General features: G+C 46.2%; 1 protein-coding gene across 2 annotated transcripts in view; it reads left to right on the top strand.

Annotated features, from left to right (window-relative positions):
* The window catches only part of LOC117888214 (sodium/glucose cotransporter 1-like), a 71,695-nt gene that overhangs the window by 13,901 nt on the left and 33,134 nt on the right, over nt 1-24,660 (top strand). Inside the window, exons 1-3 of one of the 2 annotated variants that reach the window (XM_034791447.1) lie at nt 4,996-5,163; nt 5,487-5,558; nt 23,557-23,661. In XM_034791447.1, coding sequence (XP_034647338.1) covers nt 5,134-5,163; nt 5,487-5,558; nt 23,557-23,661 — 207 coding nt within the window. In that variant the 5' untranslated portion in view covers nt 4,996-5,133. Of the gene's footprint in view, nt 1-4,995; nt 5,164-5,486; nt 5,559-23,556; nt 23,662-24,660 lie in introns of those variants that run through there. The other variant, XM_034791446.1, reaches the window with a different exon arrangement.

Raw genomic sequence — 24,660 nt, 5'->3', positions numbered from 1 at the left:
TCAATCAGAGATGATCACAGGAATCTCCAGAGGAAACTTCCCTTTTAATGGTGTGTTTCTGACTGATTTAGAAACTCTGAGTCACAACCTGCCCCACATCTGAGTTCTCTTTTGCATCAGGTCATTTTGTTTGGTTTAATTTTGAAGCCCAAGAAAGAATAAATAACTGGAGATGGGACCTGACCTAAGCACTGCTGAACTTTGGTGCCATTGGCATCTGGAATTATAACTCGATAATTGGTGACAGTGGGCAGAACAAAAACCCTGGTTCTGAACAGCCTGAACTGTGTTCACTTCTGGGATGTTGATGTCTGAATCTCAACTTTATTCGTAGATTCCAGGCCACAAGGGACCACTGTGATCATTTAGTCTGACCTGGATAACCCAGGCATAGAACTCCCCATAAACCCTTTTAAGATCTTTAGGAAAAACATCCAATCTTGATTTAAAAATTGCCAGTTATGGAGTATCCACCACAACCCTTGGTAAATTGTACCAATGGTTAATTTCCCTCACTGTTAAAGTTTTATGCCTTCTTTCCAGTCTGAATTTGTCTTGTTTCAACTTCTAGCCATTGGATCACATAATATCTTTCTCTGAGAGATTGAAGAGCCTATTATTAAATATTTGTTCTCCATGTAGGTACTTATAAATGGTTATCAAGTCACCCCTTAATCTGGTCTTTGTTAAGCTAAATAGATGGATCACCTTGAGTCTACTTAGTCCTTTAATTGTTGTCATGGCTCTTCTCTGAGCCCTCTCCAATTTATCAACATCCTTCTTGAATTGTGGGCCCCAGAACTGGATGCAGTATTCTAGAAATGGTCACATCAGTGCCAAATACAGAGGTAAAGTCACTTCTCTATTCCTACTTGAGGTTTCCTTGTTTATGCGTACAAGGTTTGCATTAGCCCTTTTGGCCACAGCGATGCACTGGAAGCTCACACTCAGCTTATTATCCACCACTACCTGCAAATCTTTTTCAGAGTGACTTCTTCCCAGGAGAGAGTCCCCCATCCTTTAAGTACCTCCTACGTTCTTTGTTCCTAGAAAGTGTAGATTTACCTGTAGACATATTTAAATTCATATTGTTTGCTTGCGCCCAGCTTACCAAGTGATCCAGATCGCTATCCATGACCTGTCCTCTTCATTATTTATCATTCCTCCAATTTGAGTCTTTTACAAACTTTATCAATGGTGGTTTTATGTTTTCTTCTAGGTCATTGATTAAAATGGTAAATAGCATAGGGCCAAAAACTGATCCCTGTGAGATCTTGCTGGAAACACATCTGCTTGATGGTGATTCCTCATTACAGTAACATTTTGAGATCTATCAGTTAGCCAGTTTCTCATACATTTAATGTGTGCCATGTTAATTTTATATTGTTCTAGATTTTAATCAAAATGTGGTTGATACCAAGTCAAATGTCTACAGAAGTCTAAGTATATTATATCAGTGGTTCTCAGCCAGGGGTATGCAGAGGTTTTCCAGGGGGCATATCAACTCATCTAGATATTTGCCTAGTTTTACAACAGGCTACATAATAAACACTAACGAAATCAGTAGAAACTAAAATTTCATACAGACAATGACTTATTTACACTGCTCTATATACTATACACTGAAATGTAAGTACATTATTTATATTCCCGTTTATTTATTTTATAATTACTTTCTCATTTTTACCATATAAACACTTTTTCAGTATTACTGGGCTGTGATACTTTTGTATATTTATGTCTGATTTTGTATACAAGTAGATTTTAAATGAGATGAAACTTGGGGGTATACAAGACAAATCCGACTCCTGAAAGGGGTGTAGTAGTCTGGAAAGTTTGAGAGCCATTGTATTACATTAACACTGTTACCTTTATCAACCAAACTTGTAATTGCATATAAAAAAATCAAGTTAATTTGATAGGCTCTGTTTTCCATAAACCAATATTGATTAGCATGAATTATATTATCCACCTCTAATTCTTTATTAATTGAGTACCACATCAGTCACTCATTATCTTGCTAAGGATCTGTCAGACTGACTGGCCTAAAATTACTTGGGCCATCCAGTTTGCCCCTTTTAAATATTGGCACAGCTTTAGCTTTCTACCAGTCTTCTGGAACTTCCGCAGGGTTCCAAGACTTTTCAAAATCAACATTAACGGTCCAGCAAGTTCCTTAGCCAGTTCTTTATGGTTCAGACACTTCTGTAAATATCTAGATGTAAGAGATCAAAGTGACTTGTTCCCAGAAATCCTGGGCTGTACCTCCATTGTATATTCCTGCTGGAATGAGGGATAGCATAGTAGGAGTGTCAGCCCAGAGAACCGTGGTGTTTCCCTAACTGTCAGGTCACTCTTCCTTTGGTCTTGGTAAGCATCCTGTTCTTAAGGAAACAATTCATTCCATGACCAGATTTACAGGAACCACCACTGCAGAAAAAGTATCCACAAACAGGGAGGTGCGTACACCGAGTATGTTATGGCCACGCCACTCCTTCTACAGCTCACTGCTTCCCAGACGCCTGCTCTTGGGCTACAACTGCACTGAGTGACTTCTGCAGCGGATGTGAACTGAGGACTTCCTTTGCCTATGAAAACTGCAACAGTTGTAATAGGGGAGCAGTTTTTTGGTGGGAATCACAGCTCAAGAAAAAGCACCAGGTTCAACTTGCACCCCATAGGAAATAAGAGAACCTGAAGTTAAATATTAAACAAAACAGCAGGGGATAACGGATTTATTGTTATCTCAAGTCTGCAGAAGGTGACATAAGGATAGGAGAAGGAAGGGTGCCGAAGAAGCAAGCAGGATGGACTCCTCCACAAAAATCAATAACTCTGCAGACATCTTGGTTATAGTCCTCTATTTCTTGGTAACCCTGGCAGTGGGAATATGGGTATGTCTGGATTTTTCTTCCTTAACGAAAATGTAGTTTATTGGGTTCTAAGAAAATGGCTTCGTAAAATAAAATGTACAAATTGCCTGCTGCTTTATTGGGGGGTGGATTAAAAAGGGGCAGGATGGAGATTATGTTGGGATTCACTGGGGAAGCAGGACCTGGTACGAGGCCTGGATTGGGGGTGAAGAGGATGAGATTGTGGTGGAGGAGAACATAGGTGGGGCTTGGAGTGAGGGTGAAGGAGGGATATCTGTATGGATGGGACTACAGGAGATGGCTGATGGATGGAAAACAGGATAATGGTGAAGTGCAGTTTTTAGCCGATTAGAGGTGGGGACCTGGTGAAGAACAGAGTGGGGGTGGAGGTGGGAATGGGATGGTAATGGTGGTGGATGGTTAGGGACGGGGTGCTGGAGCAGAGACAACCGCAATGGGAATTCATGATGGCGTAGGAATTGGAGTGAAGTGCGAGAGGTGAGGTAAATGGGGATTGCAGTGGGGTTGATTGTGGTAGGAAGGAGGGAGTGAGTACTGGACTGAGTTGTAAATGGTGTGGATTGGAATAGCGCTAAAGGTGGAGGAGAGATGGTAATGGAGTGGGAGATGGGCATTGCTGCAGGATGGATATGAAGTGGATGAGAGCACAGACAAGGTCTGGACACAGGCGAATGATAACTTTCCGTCAACAGGATTTTACTGAAGTTAGTCCACGGCAGGCTAATGCAGGATAGATTCACGCCCCAGCTGGCTGCAAACAAATTGTTAGTGTAGACAAGCCCTTAGAGAAAACACATTTCTTTCACACATAAAGTAAGTCTAGATACTGAAATGTTCAAAGAAAAAAGGCAGATAATTTTCATTGTGATGCTGCCTTAGTGGAAAACACTTGTGTGTCACTAGATTGAAGAGCTGACATCCCTTTCAGGAACAGAGTCTGTATTCTATCTGAGGAGAGATCAGAGACTGTCCACAGGGAAAATTCTGCTAGTCCCTTGAGGAAAGAGCCAGCAGTTAACAGAATGAGTCAGGGAAACCTGCCCCTCAGTGACCTGTGCACTCCCCTGAAATAACCCAGGAGTTCATCCATAGAACAGAGCAGGCAGCTGCAGACAAAATCTTCCACACTAGCAGTTTGACAGAGTTTTGAAAAGTGATTAACTTTTGATGCCAATGAACTAGTTAATGTTTGTTCAGCACTTTGAAGATGTGAAGTACCTGCACCTGTACCTCTGGCTGAGTGTATTGAATGCCAAGGGTTGGATTGTACCAGACAGCCTGGCCATTTATTCCCCCCACCCCCACCACCTCCCACAGAAGCAAAACACAATTGAGGGCCTATACGTTTCATGAGAGCACTGCTTCTTCCTAGTGCACCCTGGGGTGCAAGCAACCTCAAAGGAGCAGGGGAGAATGGGGAGGAGGCAGGACCTTGAGCCCCCCCATCAGCCCACTCTAGCCAGCCAAGCTGTCCATTGACTCAGAAGGGTGCAGCGTGCTCTTCTCTAAGAAGTGTTGTGTCAGAAACGCCTCCATTGCATCTTGGAGAGCTCTGGGAGGGAATCAGGCTTGTGCCTTAAAGGTACAATCTGACCTGAAGTATGATTATTGTAATTTATTATTGACTGTAATTCTTTGTAACATAACCTCCTGGGTCAGAAGAGGGCTGGCGAGGTGGCATGTCAGGCATTGGAGCATTGAAGTTTCTACTTGTTTAGAATAGTTGCTAAGAAGCTTAATATTAAATGTGTCTCTCCACCAATGTTTTCCTTTTCCATTAGACAAATATTGATTCAACTATTGTATGTAGTGAAACATGTCCCTGTTTGTTTGTTTTCTTGCATCTATATTAGGATCTGCAATCTGGCTCACTTTTGCTCATGCCCTCTCTGGGCCTGTTCCAAAGGAATGGGAATCCCATTGTCTGCAAAGGGTTTTGGATCAGGCCCTGTGAAAAATGCGAGGGAAACTTCCTGTTAAGTCACTCCTGATAGATATAAAATGAGAGTAAGGGAAATAATTCTTAACTGGCTACTCTGTGGCAGTGAAGAAAGGCTAATAAGTGTGGGTACCTTATCAGAACAGGAAAAGTTAAATTGCCATGCAGTAGATTCCTGCAGGGAAACTCAAGAGCACACTAGTATTGAGTAAGAAAGCTCGGTATGGCATCTCTAGTGCATGAACATAAAACTCGCTACATCGGCAGTTTTGAGGCCTGCTCACCTCAAGGAGTGCTCCTATGAGTGACAGTTTGCAGTCAACGCCCTTGGTTAGTGATGCATTTCTTGTGTTTTATTTTTATTGTATAGTTCATTGTATTTTAACATGTGCAGTGTTTAGATTTGGGTTTTGCAGGCTTCGTGTAATGAAAGTTGAAGCAATAAAGCTTGAATTGGTTAATTTGTAGATTGATATAAGAATCATTGCTCAGTCATTGTCAGGTCATGTTATTCCCTTCAAAATCTTTCTTCCCTGGCCCTTTCTGGGCATTATATTGGTTCTTCTTTCTCATTGATGCCCTGGTTGTTTATGCCATCAGGCATAGTTTGCCTGTTTAGAGCTGAAAATTTTAACCAGTCATTCTTTTTCCAGGCCATGTTCTTGTCTAACCGAGGGACAGTGGGAGGATTCTTCCTGGCTGGACGTAAAATGGTGTGGTGGCCGGTGAGTTCGTATTGTATGGTGTGTGTGTGTGTGTGTGTGTGTGTGTGTGCATATGTGTGCTTTTAGTCCACATGTAACGTTTGGCTGCACATCACTTTCACCATTTATGGAATGTTTTGTACTTACTACCTCTCTGGACCCTAATGTTTTTGGTCGGGGGCCTGGCTCATGTGAGGTGATTGCTGTTAGGTACAAGGTACAGGGAGGAATTGATTTGTAGAAGTGGTTTCTGTGGTGCTGCTGTATTGCTTTCACTGTGGCCGTGCAATCTAGTCCTTTGCTGGAATGTTCATAATAAATTACTGATAACAAATCAGAGTTTACATTTATAATAATAGTACCAAGGACTTATACAGCACATTTCAGCTGTAGCTCCAAAACCACTTTGCAGAGGAGGTAAGTGTCATTGTCCCTGTTTTAAGATGGGGAAAGTGATTCACAGACAGGTGATTTACAGGCCCTCCTGAGGTCCCTTCCAACCCTGATATTTTATGATTCTATGAGGTGCAGTGACTTGCCCAAGGTCACCCAGCAGGCCAGTAGCAAGGGCTGAGACTAGGCCCTGGTCTACACTACAAGTTTAGGTTGACTTTAGCAGGGTTAAATCGAATTAAGCCTGGACACATCCACACGACGAAGCCCCTTTCTTTCGACTGGGGCTAGGTCTACACTACCCACCTAAATAGGCGGGTAGAAATCGACCTCTCGGGGATCGATTTATCGTGTCCCATCGGGACGCAACAATCGATCCCCGAATCAACGCTCTTACTCCGCCAGCGGAGGTGGGAGTAAGCGCCGTCGACAGGAAGCCGCAGAAGTCGATTTTGCCGCCGTCCTCACAGCGGGGTAAGTCGGCTGCGATATGTCGAATTCAGCTACGCTATTCACGTAGCTGAATTTGCGTATCTTAAATCGACTCCCCCCTGTAGTGTAGATGTACCCTTAAAGGGCCCTTTAAACCGGTTTCTTTACTCCACCTCCGAGGGGATTAGTGCTAAAATCGGCCTTTATGGGTCGGATTTGGGGTAGTGTGGACGGAATTCGACGTTATTGGCCTCCAGGAGCTATCCCACAGTGCTTCATTGTGACCGCTCTGGACAGCACTCTCAACTCAGATGCACTGACCAGGTAAACAGGAAAAGCCCCGCGAACTTTTGAATTTCATTTCCTGTTTGCCCAGTGTGGAGAGCTCAGGTGATCACTCAGAGCTCATCAGCACAGGTAACCATGATGGAGTCCCAGAATCGCAAAAGAGCTCCAACATGGACAGAATGGGAGGTACGGGATCTGCTCACCATATGGGGAGATGAATCAGTGCTAACTGAACTCTGTAGCAGTAAACAAAATGGCAAAATATTAGAAAAGGTCTCAAAGACCATGAAGGACAGAAGCCATAACAGGGACGCACAGCAGTGCCACATGAAAATTAAGGAGCTAAGGCAAGCCTACCACAAAGCCAGAGAGGCAAATGGAAGATCTGGGGCAGAGCCGCAAACATGCCACTTTTATGTGGAGCTGCATGCCATTCTAGGGGGTGCAGCCACCACTACCCCAACCGTGTGCTTTGACTCCGTCAATGGAGAAACACGGAACAGGGAAGCGGGTTCGGGGTATGCGGAATATGATGATGATGATGAAGACAATGAAGATAGCTCACAGCAAGGAAGTGGAGAAACCGGTTTCCCCAACAACCAAGATATGTTTATCACCCTGGACCTGGAACCAGTAACCCCCGAACTCACCAAGGCATGCTCCCAGACCCTGAGGGCACACAAGGGACCTCTGGTAAATATATATATATTATTATTAATATTAAATACCTTTGTAAATATTACACCTGGTATAAAAGCAAGCGTGTTTAATGATTAATGATTAATTTGCCCTGGCAATCGCGGCCAGTACAGCTACTGGAAAAGTCTGTTAACGTGTATGGGGATGGAGCGGAAATCCTCCAGGGACATCTCCAGAAAGCTCTCCTTCATGTGCTCCCAAAGCCTTTGCAAAAGGTTTCTGGAGAAGGCTGCCTTATCCCGTCCGCCATGGTAGGACACTTTACCACGCCAGGCCAGTAGCACGTAGTCTGGAATCATTGCATAACAAAGCATGGCATGAAGCGTATGGTCCCAGTGTTTGCTGGCATGCAGACAACATCCATTCCTTATCTCTCTTTGTTATCCTCAGGAGAGTGATATCATTCACGGTCACCTGGTTGAAATGGGGTGATTTTATTAAGGGGGCATTCAGAGGTGCCCGTTCCTCCTCTGCTGAACAGAAATGTTCCCCGCTGTTAGCCACGCGGTGTGGGGCAGGGGAGGGGTGAAGGGATCATCCCAGAGAATTGTGTGTGGGGAGGGGAGGGGGGTTAGTTGGGTTTGTGCTGCATGTTAACCCGGAAACCGCAGCCCCTCCTTTTACATTGCAAACCCATTTTAAATGGCCAACCCAACGGGTCCTTGGTATGGGAAATGAGGGCGCTACTGTTTGAAACCATTCCCACATGTTATGAGGGTTAAAAAAGCCAAAAGACTGTGGCTTACCATGGCTGCCTGCAAGCTGAATTCTGTTGCCTGGCACTGCGTGAGTGATCTCTCACAGCAAACCGGCAGGCCCTCAATATAAGAGGAAAAATGCGAACTTGTAACGAAAGCACATGTGCTGTGTAATGTGAACAGCAAAATTTAACGTGAAAGAGTGTACCCATTGTTCTCTAAAATGTGTCTTTTTTTAACCTCCCCTCCCTTGTCCTCTACCAGCTGCAAATGTTTCTCCTTCGCAAAGGCTAGCAAAGATTAGAAGGAGAAAACAGTGGACTCGGGATGATATGTTCATGGAGCTCCAGGTGTCCTCCCACGCTGAAAGAGCACAGCAGAATGCGTGGAGGTAGTCAATGTCAGACTACAGAAAATCACAATATGAACGAGAGGAGAGGTGGCGGGCTGAAGATGATAGGTGGCGTCAGCTTGCAGACAGAAGGCAAGAGTCGACGCTCCGGCTGCTGGAGCAATAAACTGATATGCTCCAGCATATGGTTGAGCTGCAGGAAAGGCAGCAGGAGCAGAGTCTGCCGCTACAGCCCCTGTGTAACCAACAGCCCTCCTCCCCAAGTCCCATTGCCTCCTCACCCAGACGCCCAAGAACACGGTGTGGGGGCCTCCGGCCACCCAGTCACTCCATCCCAGATGATTGCCCGAGCATCGGAAGGCTGGCCTTCAATAAGTGTTAAAGTTTTAAACTGCAGTGTGTCCTTTTCCTTCCCTCCTCCCCCACCCCTCTCGGGCTACCTTGGCAATTATCCCCCTAGTTGTGTGATGAATTAATAAAGAATGCATGAATGTGAAATAACAATGACTTTATTGCCTCTGCAAGCGATGCTCGAAGGGGGGAGGGCAGGGTGGGGTGGTTGGTTTACAGGGAAGTAGAGTGAACCAGGTTGGGGGTGGGGGGGAGGAGGGTTTATCAAGGAGAAACAAACAGTTTCACACCGTAGCCTGGTCAGTCACAAAACTTGTTTTCAAAGCTTCTCTGACGCGCACCATGCCCTGCTGTGCTCTTCTAATCGCCCTGGTGTCTGGTTGCGCATAATCAGCGGCCAGGGTATTTGCCTCAACCTCCCACCCCGCCATAAATGTCTCCCCCTTACTCTCACAGATATTGTGGAGCGCACAGCAAGCAGCAATAACAATGGGGATATTCTTTTCGCTGAGGTCTGAGCTAGTTAGTAAGCTGCGCCAGCGCGCTTTTAAACGTCCAGATGCACATTCCACCACCATTCGGCACTTGCTCAGCCTGTAGTTGAACAGGTCCTGACTACTGTCCAGGCTGCCTGTGTACGGCTTCATGAGCCATGGCATTAAGGGGTAGGTTGGGTCCCCAAGGATCACAATAGGCATTTCAACATCCCCAACGGTTATTTTCTGGTCCGGGAAGAAAGTCCCTTCCTCTAGCTTTCGAAACAGACCATAGTGCCTGAAGACGCGAGCATCATGTACCTTTCCCGGCCATCCCACATTGATGTTGGTGAAACGTCCCTTGTGATCCACCAGGGCTTGCAGCAGCATTGAAAAGTACCTTTTTTCGGTTTATGTACTCGGTGGCTTGGTGCTCTGGTGCCAAGATAGGGATATGGGTTCCGTCTATCGCCCCACCACAGTTTGGGAATCCCATTGCAGCAAAGCCATCCACTATGGCCTACACGTTTCCCAGAGTCCCTACCCTTGATATCAGCAGGTCTTTGATTGCCCTGGCAACTTGGATCACAGCAGCCCCCACAGTAGATTTGCCCACTCCAAATTGATTCCTGACTGACCAGTAGCTGTCTGGCGTTGCAAGCTTCCACAGGGCTATCGCCACTCGCTTCTCAACTGTGAGGGCTGCTCTCCTCCAGCTTCATGCACTTAGAGCATTTTATGTGGGGACACACACAATTGACTGTATAAAACCGATATCTATAAAACCGGCTTCTATAAATTCGACCTCATTTCGTAGTGTAGACATACCCTAGAACCCAAGTCTCCTGAGTTAGTCCAGTGCTCTCTCCATTAGGTCACAATCTCTCTATTGAATGAGACTTCCTGGCAAAGGAGAAATCTTTCTACATAAATGTGGTTCTGTGACTGAATGCATCCCTGTATTCACATCCTACACATCACTGTAATAATCTTTGTACAAAATATGCCTTGTGAGCTATCATTTGAAAACTAATAATTTGCTGGCCAATAATATAAAGATGAAATATATGTAACAATGTTATATGTAAAGTTATGAACATAGGCTGAAATGTGTTTACCAGACCGGTCTGGGGAGGGGGTAAACCTATTTCTCAAAGACAAGCTGATGCCTTTAGCCAAGTGTGATCAAAGTTGACTGGCAATCACCAGTCAAGGGGCCATCCTTTGGCAGCATTTTAACAAACAGGGAACCTCTTTCACCATGAGACTCTATGCCTCCATCTCCACAGCTTGAAGGAACTTTATTTCAGCAAAATGTATTTCAGAGGGTGACTGGACTATAAAAAGGAGGTGCAAAACGCCCCAGGTCCTCTCGCTTTCTTTTCTCCCTATCCGTCTGTCTCTCTTTCACCCAAGAATTCAGAGAAACCAGTCTTTGGACTTTGTGAGAGATCCTGACTTTAAAATTTGGTCAGCTATGTTGCTGGGAACATGTGGAAAGGATTTTACCTTGAACCAAGTCTTGTTTAAGTGTAGGCGTTAGAAAGCGTTTTATGACTTTTATGTACTTGTGCTCACTTAAAACCTATCTGTTTGTAGTTAAACTATATTTATTCTTTAATCAAAACCAATCCAGTGTTGTGTTTAAACTGAATTGTTTGATAACTCCAATTAAAGTAGCAAACTGTTGTACATTAACCCCTTACGGGGCAGTGGACCTCTAATATGGGACTGTCCAGGAGAGAGCTGGGCAGTGCAGAATGCGTGTGTTTTGGGGAAAATTCAGAACTAGGAGTGTGTTGGGATCACCCTGCAAGTAGTAACCATGGCTGTTGGAAGCTGGAGTGTGGCTCGTGTGTAGCTGGAAGGCTGCAGCTATACAAAGACACTCGGGGTGTGACGTGCATGCTGCTTGGCTGTTCATGAGTGGCCAGGTTGGGACCTACAGCAGCAAAGCAGGTGGTGATGGAACCTCTCGCTAGTCTGGATTGCATCCCAGATTGTGATGCATTTTCTGAGTGTCACTAATATGGTACTTTCGTGATCATCGTGGCAGTTCATCTTGGAAGGAAAACTTTAGTGATTGGTTATAAAACCTAACCCTGATCCTGCAATTGGACCCATGCAACAGGACCTTTGCACTTGAGTGGGATTTGATGCAGGGCTCTGTCCACACGGATACAATTGCAGAATTGGGGCCTTAGAGAACTAAATAAATATTTACTGACTGTAGGAATTTTCAGAACAGCTTTCAGAAATTCCTGCCCCTTTCTCAGTGTCTCCATTCAGTGTTGCCTGAATTGGGGCAGGATTGGAATTTCCATTTTCATGTTAGAGCAGGGGTAGGCAACCTATGGCACGCATGCCGAAGGTGGCATGCGAGCTGATTTTCAGTGGCACTCACACTGCCCAGGTCCTGGCCACCGGTGTGGGGGGCTCTGCATTTCAATTTAATTTTAAATGAAGCTTCTTAAACATTTTCAAAACCTTATTTACTTTACACACAACAATAGTTTAGTTATATATTATAGACTTATAAAAAGGGACCTTCTAAAAACGTTAAAATGTATGACTGGCACACGAAACCTTAAATCAGAGTGAAAAATGAAAACTCGGCACACCACTTCTGAAAGGTTGCCGACCCCTGTGTTAGAGCGTTGTCTTTCCAAGCAGGAGGAGGATCTCATGAGTAGATTAGGATTGAGAACATTCAGGTCCTAATAGAAACCATTGGGAAATGGAGAATCTCAAAGTTATTTTAAGCCAAATTTGTTTTGTGTAATCAATGGAGTGACACTGCCGTGAAACTGGATAACAAACACAGTGGTGAATCAGAACCTGCCTACCTGCCTCACTAAATGCACTAGGCCTGATTCTCTGCTGCTTTGCACTTCATATAGTTCTTTATACCTATGAATAGTGAGTGTAAAACACGATCACCTTGTACAGGTGCAAATGGTGGCTCAAGGTGCAAGGCAGTGGGGAATCCGGCCCGGTGTCTACAACACAAAAACACCATGGGTCAGACCCTACACAGGGAAGTCCCCCATGGACATAAAGCAATGTAGCCAGCCTTACATCGCCTAAACCTCTTGTCCATGTAGGAGGCATATCAGAGCCCAGAGGGGATGACCTTGTACTGCTAGAATTGTCTCTAGGATCAACATTTGCTTAAAACCAACTTTGCCTCCTCCCTGTGAGCTCCTTCATTTTGGAATACCTACATACCTTCCTGTGACCTAACAGGAAATCTCTTCCTCTCCACCCTTGGCAGCACCTGGTAAGATAAAAGCAAAAGACTTGGCAAGCTCTCAAATCCCTAGTTAAACACTTACATTAACAATACTAGTCTGGAGGGCTACTCTGATCAAGTGAATGTGAGATTCTGGAAAACTCTTTCCCTGGTTTTAGTCTGGGCCGGTCTCAGGCCTCTCAGTGCAAATAGATATGGCGGGAGGGGAGATAAAATATAAAAAGACCAAAAAGAGTAAAAATACCAGCTTGATGCTGGGCCAACTAATGCAATATGTCAAGTGTTAGAGAAATGCTACTTCTGACTTCACCCTGGGGCAGTGCCATGTGTGATTATAACCTGGGAATATTCCAGGGAAACTTGGGTGAGTTTCCCAAGTCTGTAGATGGGGATGTTGCTTTATAAATGGACTCTTCCCATCGTAGTATATGTGTTCCTTTTGACTTCGACTTATTGAGACTTGACTGCATGATTCATTGCTTTCTGCAATAGAGAATAAAAGAAAATATAATTCCAAAAACCTGTTTTAGAAATTACATTTCCATTGGCTTAGTTTCATTCCTCAGTTGTCGTGCTGTTCCCTGCTATACCAAGCAGCCCTGGGGCATAGGCTGGGGATTAAGGAAAGAAAAGAGGATGGTGTTTTCCCTGTTCTTTGTTGAATGAAACGGAATGTTCCCTTTTTTTGCGAGTTGGAGGGGTGAGGAGTTCAGCCAGATAATTGGAGGCAGTGTATTGTCTTAGGGAAGTGTTTATCTGCTCCTGGGCAAACAGAAATCTTGATATCCTCATTATGTGGCCAATCTCTCAGTACTGACAAGGCCCTGGAAATAAACACACACACAATAATAAAAACGTCAGAGTTGGAGCCTATTTCTGTTCTCAGATTGTGTGCAAGGGAGATCGGATTCACACAGAAACATCAGAGCCTAATCTGCTTTTTAAGAAATAAGTTTTGAAGGAACAGAAAAGCCAAAGAACATAAACTTTTCTTCAGGGCCGGCTCCAGGGTTTTGGCCACCCCAAGCAGCCAAAACCAAAAAAAAAAACCAAACAAAAAAAGCTGCGATCTGCGGCGGCAATTCGGAGGGAGGTCCTTCGCTCCCAGGCGGAGTGAGGGACCGTCCGCTGAATTGCCGCCGAATACCTGGACGTGCCGCCCCCTCCGGAGCTGCCGCCCCAAGCACCTGCTTGAGAAGCTGGTGCCTGGAGCTGGCCCTGCTTTTCATGCCCAGATAGTTTAACAATAACTTGAAGAGTTTAGTGACTACTTAGTGGGAAATACTTGGAGACTTGTATGTGTGTTTCCCTTAAACCAGAAATTAAACCCAGCTCTCCCATTTCGGGTCAGTGATATATTAATGTATGGGCTGGACAGGCCAAGGCTTAGGGCAACAGTAAATGTAACACCCAGCAGTCAAAGAAAGGAGAGAATTGGGATATGTAGATAATTTTTAACTTCAGTTTCATGCAGTCATGTTTCGCTGTTGCCCACTGAGTAGGTTTCTCTGATCATTGTGTGTGCGAAGGATTATTTTATAAAGTTCTTCCTGTTCATTAATTTAGCAGTTCTGTAGGCAGGTGGGTAGTGGGGATAAATATTTTGCTTTCTGTCCCTAGAAGTAGTGGAGTAAGGTAGAAACATTTTAGTTGTAGGCCAGGGTGAAACCACCACTGTTCCAGGTAAAAAGACCAACCAAACATTCAACCAAAGTGAATCTTTGATAGGAAAGGAAAAGTGCAGTAAATCAAACTCCTAATGACTCTGCCAAAACCCTCTAATGGGACTAGTAGTGGGATGCTTTCCCAAGACTCTAGGCATTGGGTCTGGTGCCCGTATATTTGATGATGGGGAAGCTAAAGTATCAAGCTGGCTTACTAAGCAACTAGCAGAGGCTGTGCTGCTTTCCAAGCCAACACATGCATATGAAGTCCCAGCAAGATGCCTAAAAAAATGGTTGGATATGCAAGGTTTGAGGATGTAAGTAATTGCATAGCACCAAGGGGGATGGGGAGGAGGGTCCCAGGTGATTCTACAGTACAACAAAGCCTATGCTGCTTGAGAAATGCATGTCCATCTCTCTTGGTTAAAGGATTGTGTGGCATTTTAAAATTACCTGAGTGTCGATAAGAATGCAAAATGTAGAGCTTGCAGAGAACTTAGGGCAGCAGAATAGCAAACCTGCTCTCCTTTCTCAAGGCAGCTGAGTCTTGATAGATGCATGATAAGGTTTTACAGAGGCGCTAAGCAATATGCAAGTTTGAGTGGTTAAGGGTGGGGAGAGCTGTAGATTTGCACAAATACACTTTTGTGTCCCAGAATAATTAAGTTTAAAAAAAAATCCAGTGTCATTCCACAAGGGTAAAGTCCCTACCTAAAGAGGTGGATCAGTGGCATGAATAGTGCACTGTAGGGGCTGGGGATTGTTTCCGTTACTTTGCTAGGCAAAGTGTAGGATTTCCAGGTTCCTTAGGAGGCCTGTGGGGCAGCAAGAACCAGGACTTCTGAGCAGCAAAAAGCCAATGAAAATAGTAAGGCGAATAGATTAATGAATAATGTGTCAAATATACAGCAACTTTCATATAGCTGCAGCCTGACGGTGCTTTCCTGACTAGTGAGCCCCTGTCAACAATTGACCTGTCAGAGGATTTTAAAGTAACCTTCTCCTTCTCTCTCTTTCAACAGTCTTTCTTCCCTTTCCCTCATCTTTCATCTCCTCTCTTCCACTATATCTTTCATTCTCTGAACAGTTGACCCCCTCCCTTTCAAACCCTCATGCCCCCTTCTAGTTCCACTATATCCTTTCTGAAATGCAGTCAGTGCTAACTGGTGGAGGGAGCTACTTTTTCTCTGAAATTCCCTCAGAGAAGCAGGCTCAGCAAGTGTACCCTCAGGGCCCCACATCCTATGCATGCTCTATGTTTGTCAGTTCTGTCCAGAGGAGAAGAAAACCCCACCCCACCCAACTTGTCATACCTCTAACAGCATGATCATAAGGGGAGATCATTAATGGCCAGATCCCTGAAAATTGTAACGCTGACCCTGTCATGAAAGGATAACCTTCCAGTAACATGGAGTTTCTTGGAAAATAGGCCAGAATCCTTTAGTTTATGCGGGGATATGTTACAGCCCCCACTTACTCTGATTGATGAGATTCCGTGTCCAGCCCTGTCTGGGACAATCCAAAGTTTAAGGCCCAGTTTCTCTATCTTGCGTCTATGATGTATCTAGAAGAAGGCTGGGATTTATCAAAGCATCCTAAGGGCATTAAGCCCTTTGAAGATCCCAGCCCGAAAAGTTAAGCTGAATTCCCTGGACATCTGCATTATGTACTCTGGTTTAATTAAAACATAGTAACTGCCATACATGCTGCCAGCCATCAGCTAACCTCTTCCACATAACTTTTTCTTGCTACAAATTACTAAAGTATTGGAGCAAATTTCTTTTCACCGTTCTGAATTCAAAGATCTGTCCTTATGTACATACATGTAATTACTGGAAAAGATTTTGGTTTTAGATTGCATTTGTAACTAGTGTATACTGATCTTATGGTCCTCTTGTACAGAGTCTTTTCTCTGTCAGAAAGACAAACAGAAGCAGAAAGTAATAGACCCATATGTTGGCATTGCTTTGTCCTGAACTGGGAATGATGACTGTTGTGTTAATGGAAATGTTTTGCTAACTGCATTGGTTTTTGTTTGGTTTTGTATTTTTCTTTAAAGAATGTACACAGACAATACAAATACTGCCATGTGTAAAGCTGGGAATGTTACTCTGTGGTGTTGGATTAATTTAGATGGAATATATGGGCCCCAAACGAGTCATCCATCCATCCATCCATCCATCCATCCATCCATCCATCTTTATACAGTTTAAACAAGGTTTGGTGTTTGGTATACAGACACTTCAGGCTGCCTAGTACCCTAGCAAACTCACCTATGTTTAACCTATTATTAAAGATACAGAAAAAGAAGGAAAAACCTTTACAGCATTTGAAATATAAAGTATTAAGTAAGGCTGTCATTTTAAAAACATCCCTTGTTCCTTTTCCCTTCAGCTGGAAAGAGCCTTTAGAAAGAAACCTCCCTTGTCTGACAGTCTCTTAGGGTATGTCTACACTATGAAATTAGGTCGAATTTATAGAAGCCGGTTTTATAGAAATCGGTTGTATACAGCCGATTGTGTGTCTCCCCACAAAAAATGCTCTAAGTGCATTAAGTTGGCGGACCGCGTCCACAGTACCGAGGCTAGCGTCGACTTCCGGAGTGTTGCACTGTGGGTAGCTATCCCACAGTTCCCGCAGTCTCCGCCGCCCATTGGAATTCTGGGTTGAGATCCCAATGCCTGAATGATGCAAAACAGTGTCGCGGGGGTTTCTGGGTACATGTCGTCAGGCACCTCCCCCTCCGTCAGAGCAATGGCAGACAATCGATTCGCGCCTTTTTACCTGGGTTACCTGTGCAGACAACATACCACGCCAAGCATGGAGCCCTCTCAGCTCAGCTCAGCTCACCGTCACCATATGTCCTCTGGGTGCCGGCAGACGTGGTACTGCATTGCTACACAGCAGCAACTAATTGTCTTTTGGCAGTAGACAGTGCAGTATGACTGGTAGCCTTCATCGGCAATCTGGGTGCTGGCAGACATGGGGCTGGCAGACGTGGGGCTGCATTGCACACTGCAGCAGCCCCTTGCCTTTTGGTAGAAGATGGTATATTACGATTGGTATCCGTCGTCATCGTACTGCAGTGGCTGTCAATCATGGGCACCTGGGCAGACATGCTCAGTCCTATCGAACTGTCTCGACGATGATGGCTATCAGTCTTAGTATGCTATTTTCTGCCAACCACCCAGTATTTTCTGCCAAGCACCCAGAAGATGCCGAGGGCTATCAGTCATGCTGCACCGTCGTCTGCCAGCTTAAGATGTAAAAAATAGATTTGTTCTGTATTAATTTGCTTCCCCCTCCCTCCGTGAAATCAACGGCCTGCTAAACCCAGGGTTTTGAGTTCAATCTTGGGGGGGGGGGGGCATTCTGTGTGACAGTTGTTGGTGTTTCTCCCCGATGCACAGCCACCTTTGTTGATTTTAATTCCCTGTACCTGTAAGCCATGTCTTTACTCGCCCCTCCCTCCCTCCATCCGTCAGATACTAGTTTCGCGCCTTTTTTCAGACCAGACACCATAGCACTGGGATCATGGAGCCCGCTCAAATCACCATGGCAACTATGAGCACTATGAACACCACGCGCATTGTCCTGGAGTATATGCAGAGCCAGGACATGCCAAAGCAAAACCAGGACCAGCCGAGGAGGCAATTGCAGTGCGACGACGAGAGTGATGAGGAAATTGACATGCACATAGACCTCTCACAAGGCACAGGCCCCAGCAATGTGCAAATCATGGTGTTACTGGTGCAGGTTCATGCCATGGAACGCCGATTCTGGGCCCGGGAAACAAGCACAGACTGGTGGGACCGCATCGTGTTGCAGGTCTGGGACGATTCCCAGTGGCTGCGAAACTTTCGCATGCGTAAGGGCACTTTCATGGAACTTTATGACTTGCTTTCCCCTGCCCTGAAGCGCCAGAATATCAGGATGAGAGCAGCCCTCACAGTTGAGAAGCGAGTGGCAATAGCCCTGTGGAAGCTTGCAATGCCAGACAGCTACCAGTCAGTCGGGAATCAATTTGGAGTGGGCAAATCTACTGTGGGGGCTGCTGTGATCCAAGTTGCCAGGGCAATCAAAGACCTGCTGATATCAAGGGTAGTGACTCTGGGAAACGTGCAGGCCATAGTGGATGGCTTTGCTGCAATGGGATTCCCAAACTGTGATGGGGCGATAGACGGAACCCATATCCCTATCTTGGCACCGGAGCACCAAGCTACCGAGTACATAAACCGCAAGGGGTACTTTTCAATGGTGCTGCAAGCCCTGGTGGATCACAAGGGACGTTTCACCAACATCAACGTGGGATGGCCGGGAAAGGTACATGATGCTCGCGTCTTCAGGCACTCTGGTCTGTTTCGAAAGCTGAAGGAAGGGACTTTCTTCCCGGACCAGAAAATACCCATTGGGGATGTTGAAATGCCTATTGTGATCCTTGGGGACCCAACCTACCCCTTAATGCCATGGCTCATGAAGCCGTACACAGGCAGCCTGGACAGTAGTCAGGACCTGTTCAACTACAGGCTGAGCAAGTGCCAAATGGTGGTGGAATGTGCATCTGGACGTTTAAAAGCGCGCTGGCGCAGCTTACTGACTCGCTCAGACCTCAGCGAAAAGAATATCCCCATTGTTATTGCTGCTTGCTGTGCGCTCCACAATATATCTTTGAGAGTAAGGGGGAGACATTTATGGCAGGGTGGGAGGTTGAGGCAAATCGCCTGGCCGCTGATTACGCGCAACCAGACACCAGGGCGGTTAGAAGAGTACAGCAGGGCACGGTGCGCATCAGAGAAGCTTTGAAAACGAGTTTTGTGACTGGCCAGGCTACGGTGTGAAACTTCTGTTTGTTTCTCCTTGATGAACCCTCCGCCCCCCCGCCAACCCAGTTCACTCTACTTCCGTGTAAACCAACCACCCCACCCTCCCCTCCCCCTTCGAGCACCACTTGCAGAGGCAATAAAGTTATTGTTACTTCACATTCATGCATTCTTTATTAATTCATCACACAACTAGGGGGATAATTGCCAAGGTAGCCCGGGATGGGTGCGGGAGGAGGGAAGGAAAAGGACACACTGCAGTTTAAAACTTTAACTCTTATTGAAGGCCAGCCTTCCGATGCTTGGGCAATCATCTGCGGTGGAGTGACTGGGTGGCCGGAGGCCCCCACACCGTGTTCTTGGGTGTCTGGGTGAGGAGGCTATGGAATTTGGGGAGGAGAGCTGTTGGTTACACAGAGGCTGTAGCGGCGGTCTCTGCTCCTGCTGCCTTTCCTGCAGCTCGACCATACACTGGAGCATATCAGTTTGATGCTCCAGCAGCCGGAGCATCGACTCTTGCCTTCTGTCTGCAAGCTGATGCCACCTATCATCTTCAGCCTGCCACTTGCTCTGTTCATCCTGCGATTCAGCCCGCCACCTCTCCTCTCGTTCATACTGTGCTTTTCTGTAGTCTGACATTGACTGCCTCCACGCATTCTGCTGTGCTCTTTCAGTGTGGAAGGACATCTGGAGCTCCGTGAATATATCATCCCAAATCCACCGTTTTCTCCTTCTTATCTTCACTAGCCTCTGTGAAGGAGAAACATTTGCAGCTGGTGGAGGAGAAGGGAGGGGAGGTTAAAAAAAGTCACATTTTAGAGAACAATGGGTACACTCTTTCACGTTAAATTTTGCTCTTCACATTACACAGCTCATGTGCTTTCGTTACAAGGTCACATTTTTCCTCTTATATTGAGGGCCTGCCGGTTTGCTGTGAGAGATCACTCACGCAGTGCCAGGCAACAGATTTCGGCTTGCAGGCAGCCATGGTAAGCCACAGTCTTTTGGGTTTTTTAACCTTCTTAACATGTGGGAATGGTTTCAAACAGTAGCGCCCTCATTTCCCATACCAAGGACCCGTTGGGTTGGCCATTTAAAATGGGTTTGCAATGTAAAAGGAGGGGTGCGGTTTCCAGGTTAACATGCAGCACAAACCCAACTAACCCCTCTCTCCCCCACACCCAATTATCAGGGATGATCGCTTCACCACTCCCCGCCCACCGCGTGGCTAACAGCGGGGAACATTTCTGTTCAGCAGAGCAGGAAGGGGCACTTCTGAATGTCCCCTTAATAAAATCACCCCATTTCAACCAGGTGACCGTGAATGATATCACTCTCCAGAGGATAACAAAGAGTGATAAGGAATGGATGTTGTCTGCATGCCAGCAAACACTGGGACCATACGCTGCCATGCTTTGTTATGCAATGATTCCAGACTACGGGCTACTGGCCTGGCGTGGTAAAGTGTCCTACCATGGCGGACGGGATAAGGCAGCCCTCCCCAGAAACCTTTTGCAAAGGCTTTGGGAGTACATGAAGGAGAGCTTTCTGGAGATGTCCCTGGAGGATTTCCGCTCCATCCCCATATACGTTAACAGACTTTTCCAGTAGCTGCACTGGCTGCGATTGCCAGGGCAAATTAATCATTAATCATTAAACATGCTTGCTTTTAAACCATGTGTAGTATTTACAAAGGTACACTCACCAGAGGTCCCCTGTGTGCCCTCAGGGTCTGGGAGCACACCTTGGGTGAGTTCGGGGGTTACTGGCTCCAGGTCCAGGGTGATAAACATATCCTGGCTGTTGGGGAAACCGGTTTCTCTGCTTCCTTGCTGCTGTGAGCTATCTACATTATCTTCATCCTCATCTTCCTCGTACCCCGAACACGCTTCCCTGTGTGTTTCTCCAGTGAAGGAGTCATAGCACACGGTTGGGGTAGTGGTGGCTGCACCCCCTAGCATGGCATGCAGCTCCGCGTAGAAGTGGCATGTTTGCGGCTCTGCCCCGGACCTTCCGTTTGCCCCTCTGGCTTTGTGGTAGGCTTGCCTTAGCTCCTCACGCGGCACTGCTGTGCGTCCCTGTTATGGCCTCTGTCCTTCATGGCCTTGGAGACCTTTTCTAATATTTTGCCATTTCGTTTACTGCTACAGAGTTCAGCTAGCACTGATTCATCTCCCCATATGGTGAGCAGATCCCATACTTCCCGTTCGATCCATGATGGAGCTCTTTTGCGATCCTGGGCCTCCATCATGGTTACCTGTGCTGATGAGCTCTGCATGGTCACCTGTGCTCTCCATGCTGGGCAAACAGGAAATGACATTCAAACGTTCGCGGGGCTTTTCCTGTCTACCTGGTCAGTGCATCTGAGTTGAGAGTGCTGTCCAGAGCAGTCACAATGAAGCACTGTGGGATAGCTCCCGGAGGCCAATAACGTTGAATTCCGTCCACACGACCCCAATTCCGACCCGCTAAGGCCGATTTTATCACTAATCCCCTCGTCGGAGGTGGAGTAAAGAAACCAGTTTAAAGGGCCCTTTAAGTCAAAAGAAAGGGCTTCGTCATGTGAACATGTCCAGGCTTAATTGGATTTAAGGCTGCTAAAGTCAACCTAAACTCATAGTGTAGACCAGACCTCAGATGGCATTAAAGACAGTAATAACTGTCTTTTGAGGCGGGGAAAGAGGAGAAGTTATCTGAGATGGGCTGGAGTTGTTATTTAAAGTCCAGTCCCATTTCCTAGAAGACAAAACAAGACAAACACACCCAAAAATGGGAGAGGAAAAATTAGCAAAGATAGAAAATACAGTTTCTGTCTTTGGTGTTGACTTTCACTTGCAACCTCGCTGCTGGAAACAAACAGGCACAGCGCACAACATATCAGCCCCTTTGAGACCTGGCAAACCTGTATTAGCATCAGGCTGTTTAGGACATTGGTTTTAGTTGCCTCTTCTTGGTCAAAGGCTCAGGCTACATCTACACTACGGGGCGGGGGGGGGGAGAGAGATCGATTTCAGATACGCAAATTCAGCTAAATTTGACGTATCTGATCCAACTTACCCTGCTGTGAGGACGGTGGCAAATCGACCGCCGCGGCCCCCCTGTCAACGGCGCTTACTCCTACCTGGGCTGGTGGAGTACACGCGTCGATTCGGGGATCGATTATCACGTCCCGACGAGATGCGATAAATCGATCCCCAAGAGATCGATTTTCTACCGCCGATCCGGGCGGGTAGTAAAGACTAGCCCTCACAGTGGTGTGCAGCAACAGTGACAGTGGTGAGCAGAGGCATCACTCACCCATCCCACGAGCCTGGGGGCAGGAGGTGAACCCACCTGAACACAGCCCTGGACTCTGGGACTTCGCTGCACCCCACTCACATTTGTCAGCTGAGGGCAGCGGAGTGAAAAGGGGAATGGTTTGTTAAATAGGCGTTTGTTTATTGGACTTTCACACCACAAGGTGGGAAGCTGAGACAAAAGTCTATTGCTCAAGACAATGTGGGGCCAGTGCTTACTTTTGGTTAGCATACTTTTGAGTAATTGTTGCTGTGTTTTCCCAGATTAATGCTGTATTTCATCTCCTCTTAATAAAGTTTTCTTTTTTATACTCAGACTCAGTGCTTGCAAGTGGGGAAGTATTACCTTCTAGGGGCTCCCGGGGTGGGTAGTATATTTTGTTTCCCAAGATTTCTGGATGGGGGCTCAAGCTGGTTCTGTTTTGTAATGTTAAGAGGAACCTCTAGATATTGAACCTGTCCTTTGTTGCTGCTGCCAATCCTGGCAGAAGGATTACATAGTTATGATCTCCCTTTTGTGAATCTCTGTCTTATTTTTAATCCAGCACTAACTTCTTTCTTTCCTTCGATCCGTACATATCAGCAGTTCCTGTTTCTCCCCATTACTCAGTCTGTGGGATCAATACAGGATGTTACAGGTTTTAGAGATACCAACATTCCTTGTACGCACATGTGTCACTCGCATGTCACCCTTGGGCCAGTAGCTGGACCTACCATAGCAGCTCCCAGAGTCCCATTCAGGTAACCTATTGTCCCTTGATGGAAGCAAACCAAGTGCAAAAAGGGTGCATCTCCCACTGGAGTTACAAGCAAGCCGTAAGGCTTATGGATCTTTCGCCCAATGAGATGTATCTTATTTTCATGAATCAGCCTCTTGTCCGAGGAGCAGCTTAGATGTGTGACATCAGCCTTTTGTGCTAGCTGCCCGGACCTCTAGCCAAGATCATTGGCTGCTCATTCTGCAATACATCACCCACGTGTTAGTTGGAAATGTTCTCCAAAGAGTTGAAATTCTGTGTGGGTGGAGGCCACGTGCTCACCTTAGTTGGAGAAGGGAGTATTATCATTCACCAGTATGTGATGTCCTTCTCAGTCCTCCTTGTCTGTAGGAGTGATGGCTGCAATGTTGGGTTTTAAGAGGGGAAATCAGGCAATCAGGTCCTATAGTGACGGCAAACAGGAAATCTCAAAACACCAAATAAGCACTTTTTTTTTTTTGGTCACAAATACAGCTCTTATTTTAGCCAAGGCCTGAGCTCAGGATCGATGACCCGTCTGTTCTTCTCTCTGTTTCCAGATTGGTGCTTCTCTGTTTGCCAGTAACATTGGCAGTGGGCACTTTGTGGGTTTGGCAGGCACAGGAGCGGCTGCAGGGATCGCCATTGCAGGATTTGAATGGAACGTAAGTGGTAGACATTTCAATAAAATTGTAACCTTGGGGGTATCCAAAGAGATCAGGTGAGCCCACATTGTCTAAAAATCCAATTCACTCTAATGCTGTCAGAGCCCTCACCCAGCGGCACCTGCCTCCCCCAGGGCTGGCGACTGGCAGAACCACCCACCACAAGAACACTTTGTGTCCATTCCCATTCCCCCAGTCTCTCCCCACTCCCACCTGCAGCCCAGTCAATGGGAGAAGAAAAGGCCATTACTATATTAGGAAACCAGTTTCCACAGAGGTGTTTCTTTCTCTCTCTCTCTCACTCAATATATTGGTGATTTCCTCCATTCTATCCTTGTCCTTTGATTGCTTTTCAAATACTTATAAACAACATCTCCAGCTATCAGGGGGAAAGGACAGCTTTTCTCATCTCATCTGTATCATGTTTGCTGAGAGCTTGCTTTGGGATTAGGGGGAAAGGAGTATTTTGCTTTCCTCCAGGCAGTGAGGGATTTAGGGTTGCCTTCACCCCCTACTTGCCCTCTCATTTCCCTCTCACTAAGGGACGGCAGCGAAGGAGTGCAGAGGCTTGCACCATCAGTGCTGGTCTGTTCTCAGTCTGCTGGGGGCAGACCCCTGTCCTAGAACCAAACACCTCACTTGATTAAAAGTACTACGACTACTGCCTGGAGTGTGGCACAAGAACCATAAAGGTTTGGGAAAGGATCTGGGGGAGAGAGTTGAGACGAAAGGTAACGTGTCCCCTCTCCTCAGTCAATTTTACCTGTAGCCCTCCATGGATATATGTGCGACCGGGAGGAGATACAGGAGTTGGGGAACAGCCCCTTTATGCTGTATTTCCCCTTTCAGGTCAGCCGGTCTGAAGGTGCAGTTTGCATCACGTTACCGCTGCCCTGAACAGCACTAGCTTCTCCACCATCAGTACTCCGTGGCGGGGAACTGGGGACATAGCCACTAGGAGGTCAGTTCCTGGCAGCATAGAGTCTGGAGCAGACTGCT

This window comes from Trachemys scripta, chromosome 15 (genome assembly GCF_013100865.1).
Source record: "Trachemys scripta elegans isolate TJP31775 chromosome 15, CAS_Tse_1.0, whole genome shotgun sequence".
In the NCBI taxonomy this organism is placed as follows: domain Eukaryota; kingdom Metazoa; phylum Chordata; order Testudines; family Emydidae; genus Trachemys; species Trachemys scripta.
Note: the sequence above shows the minus strand (reverse complement) of the source record. Positions and strands in the feature narration are given on the sequence as shown.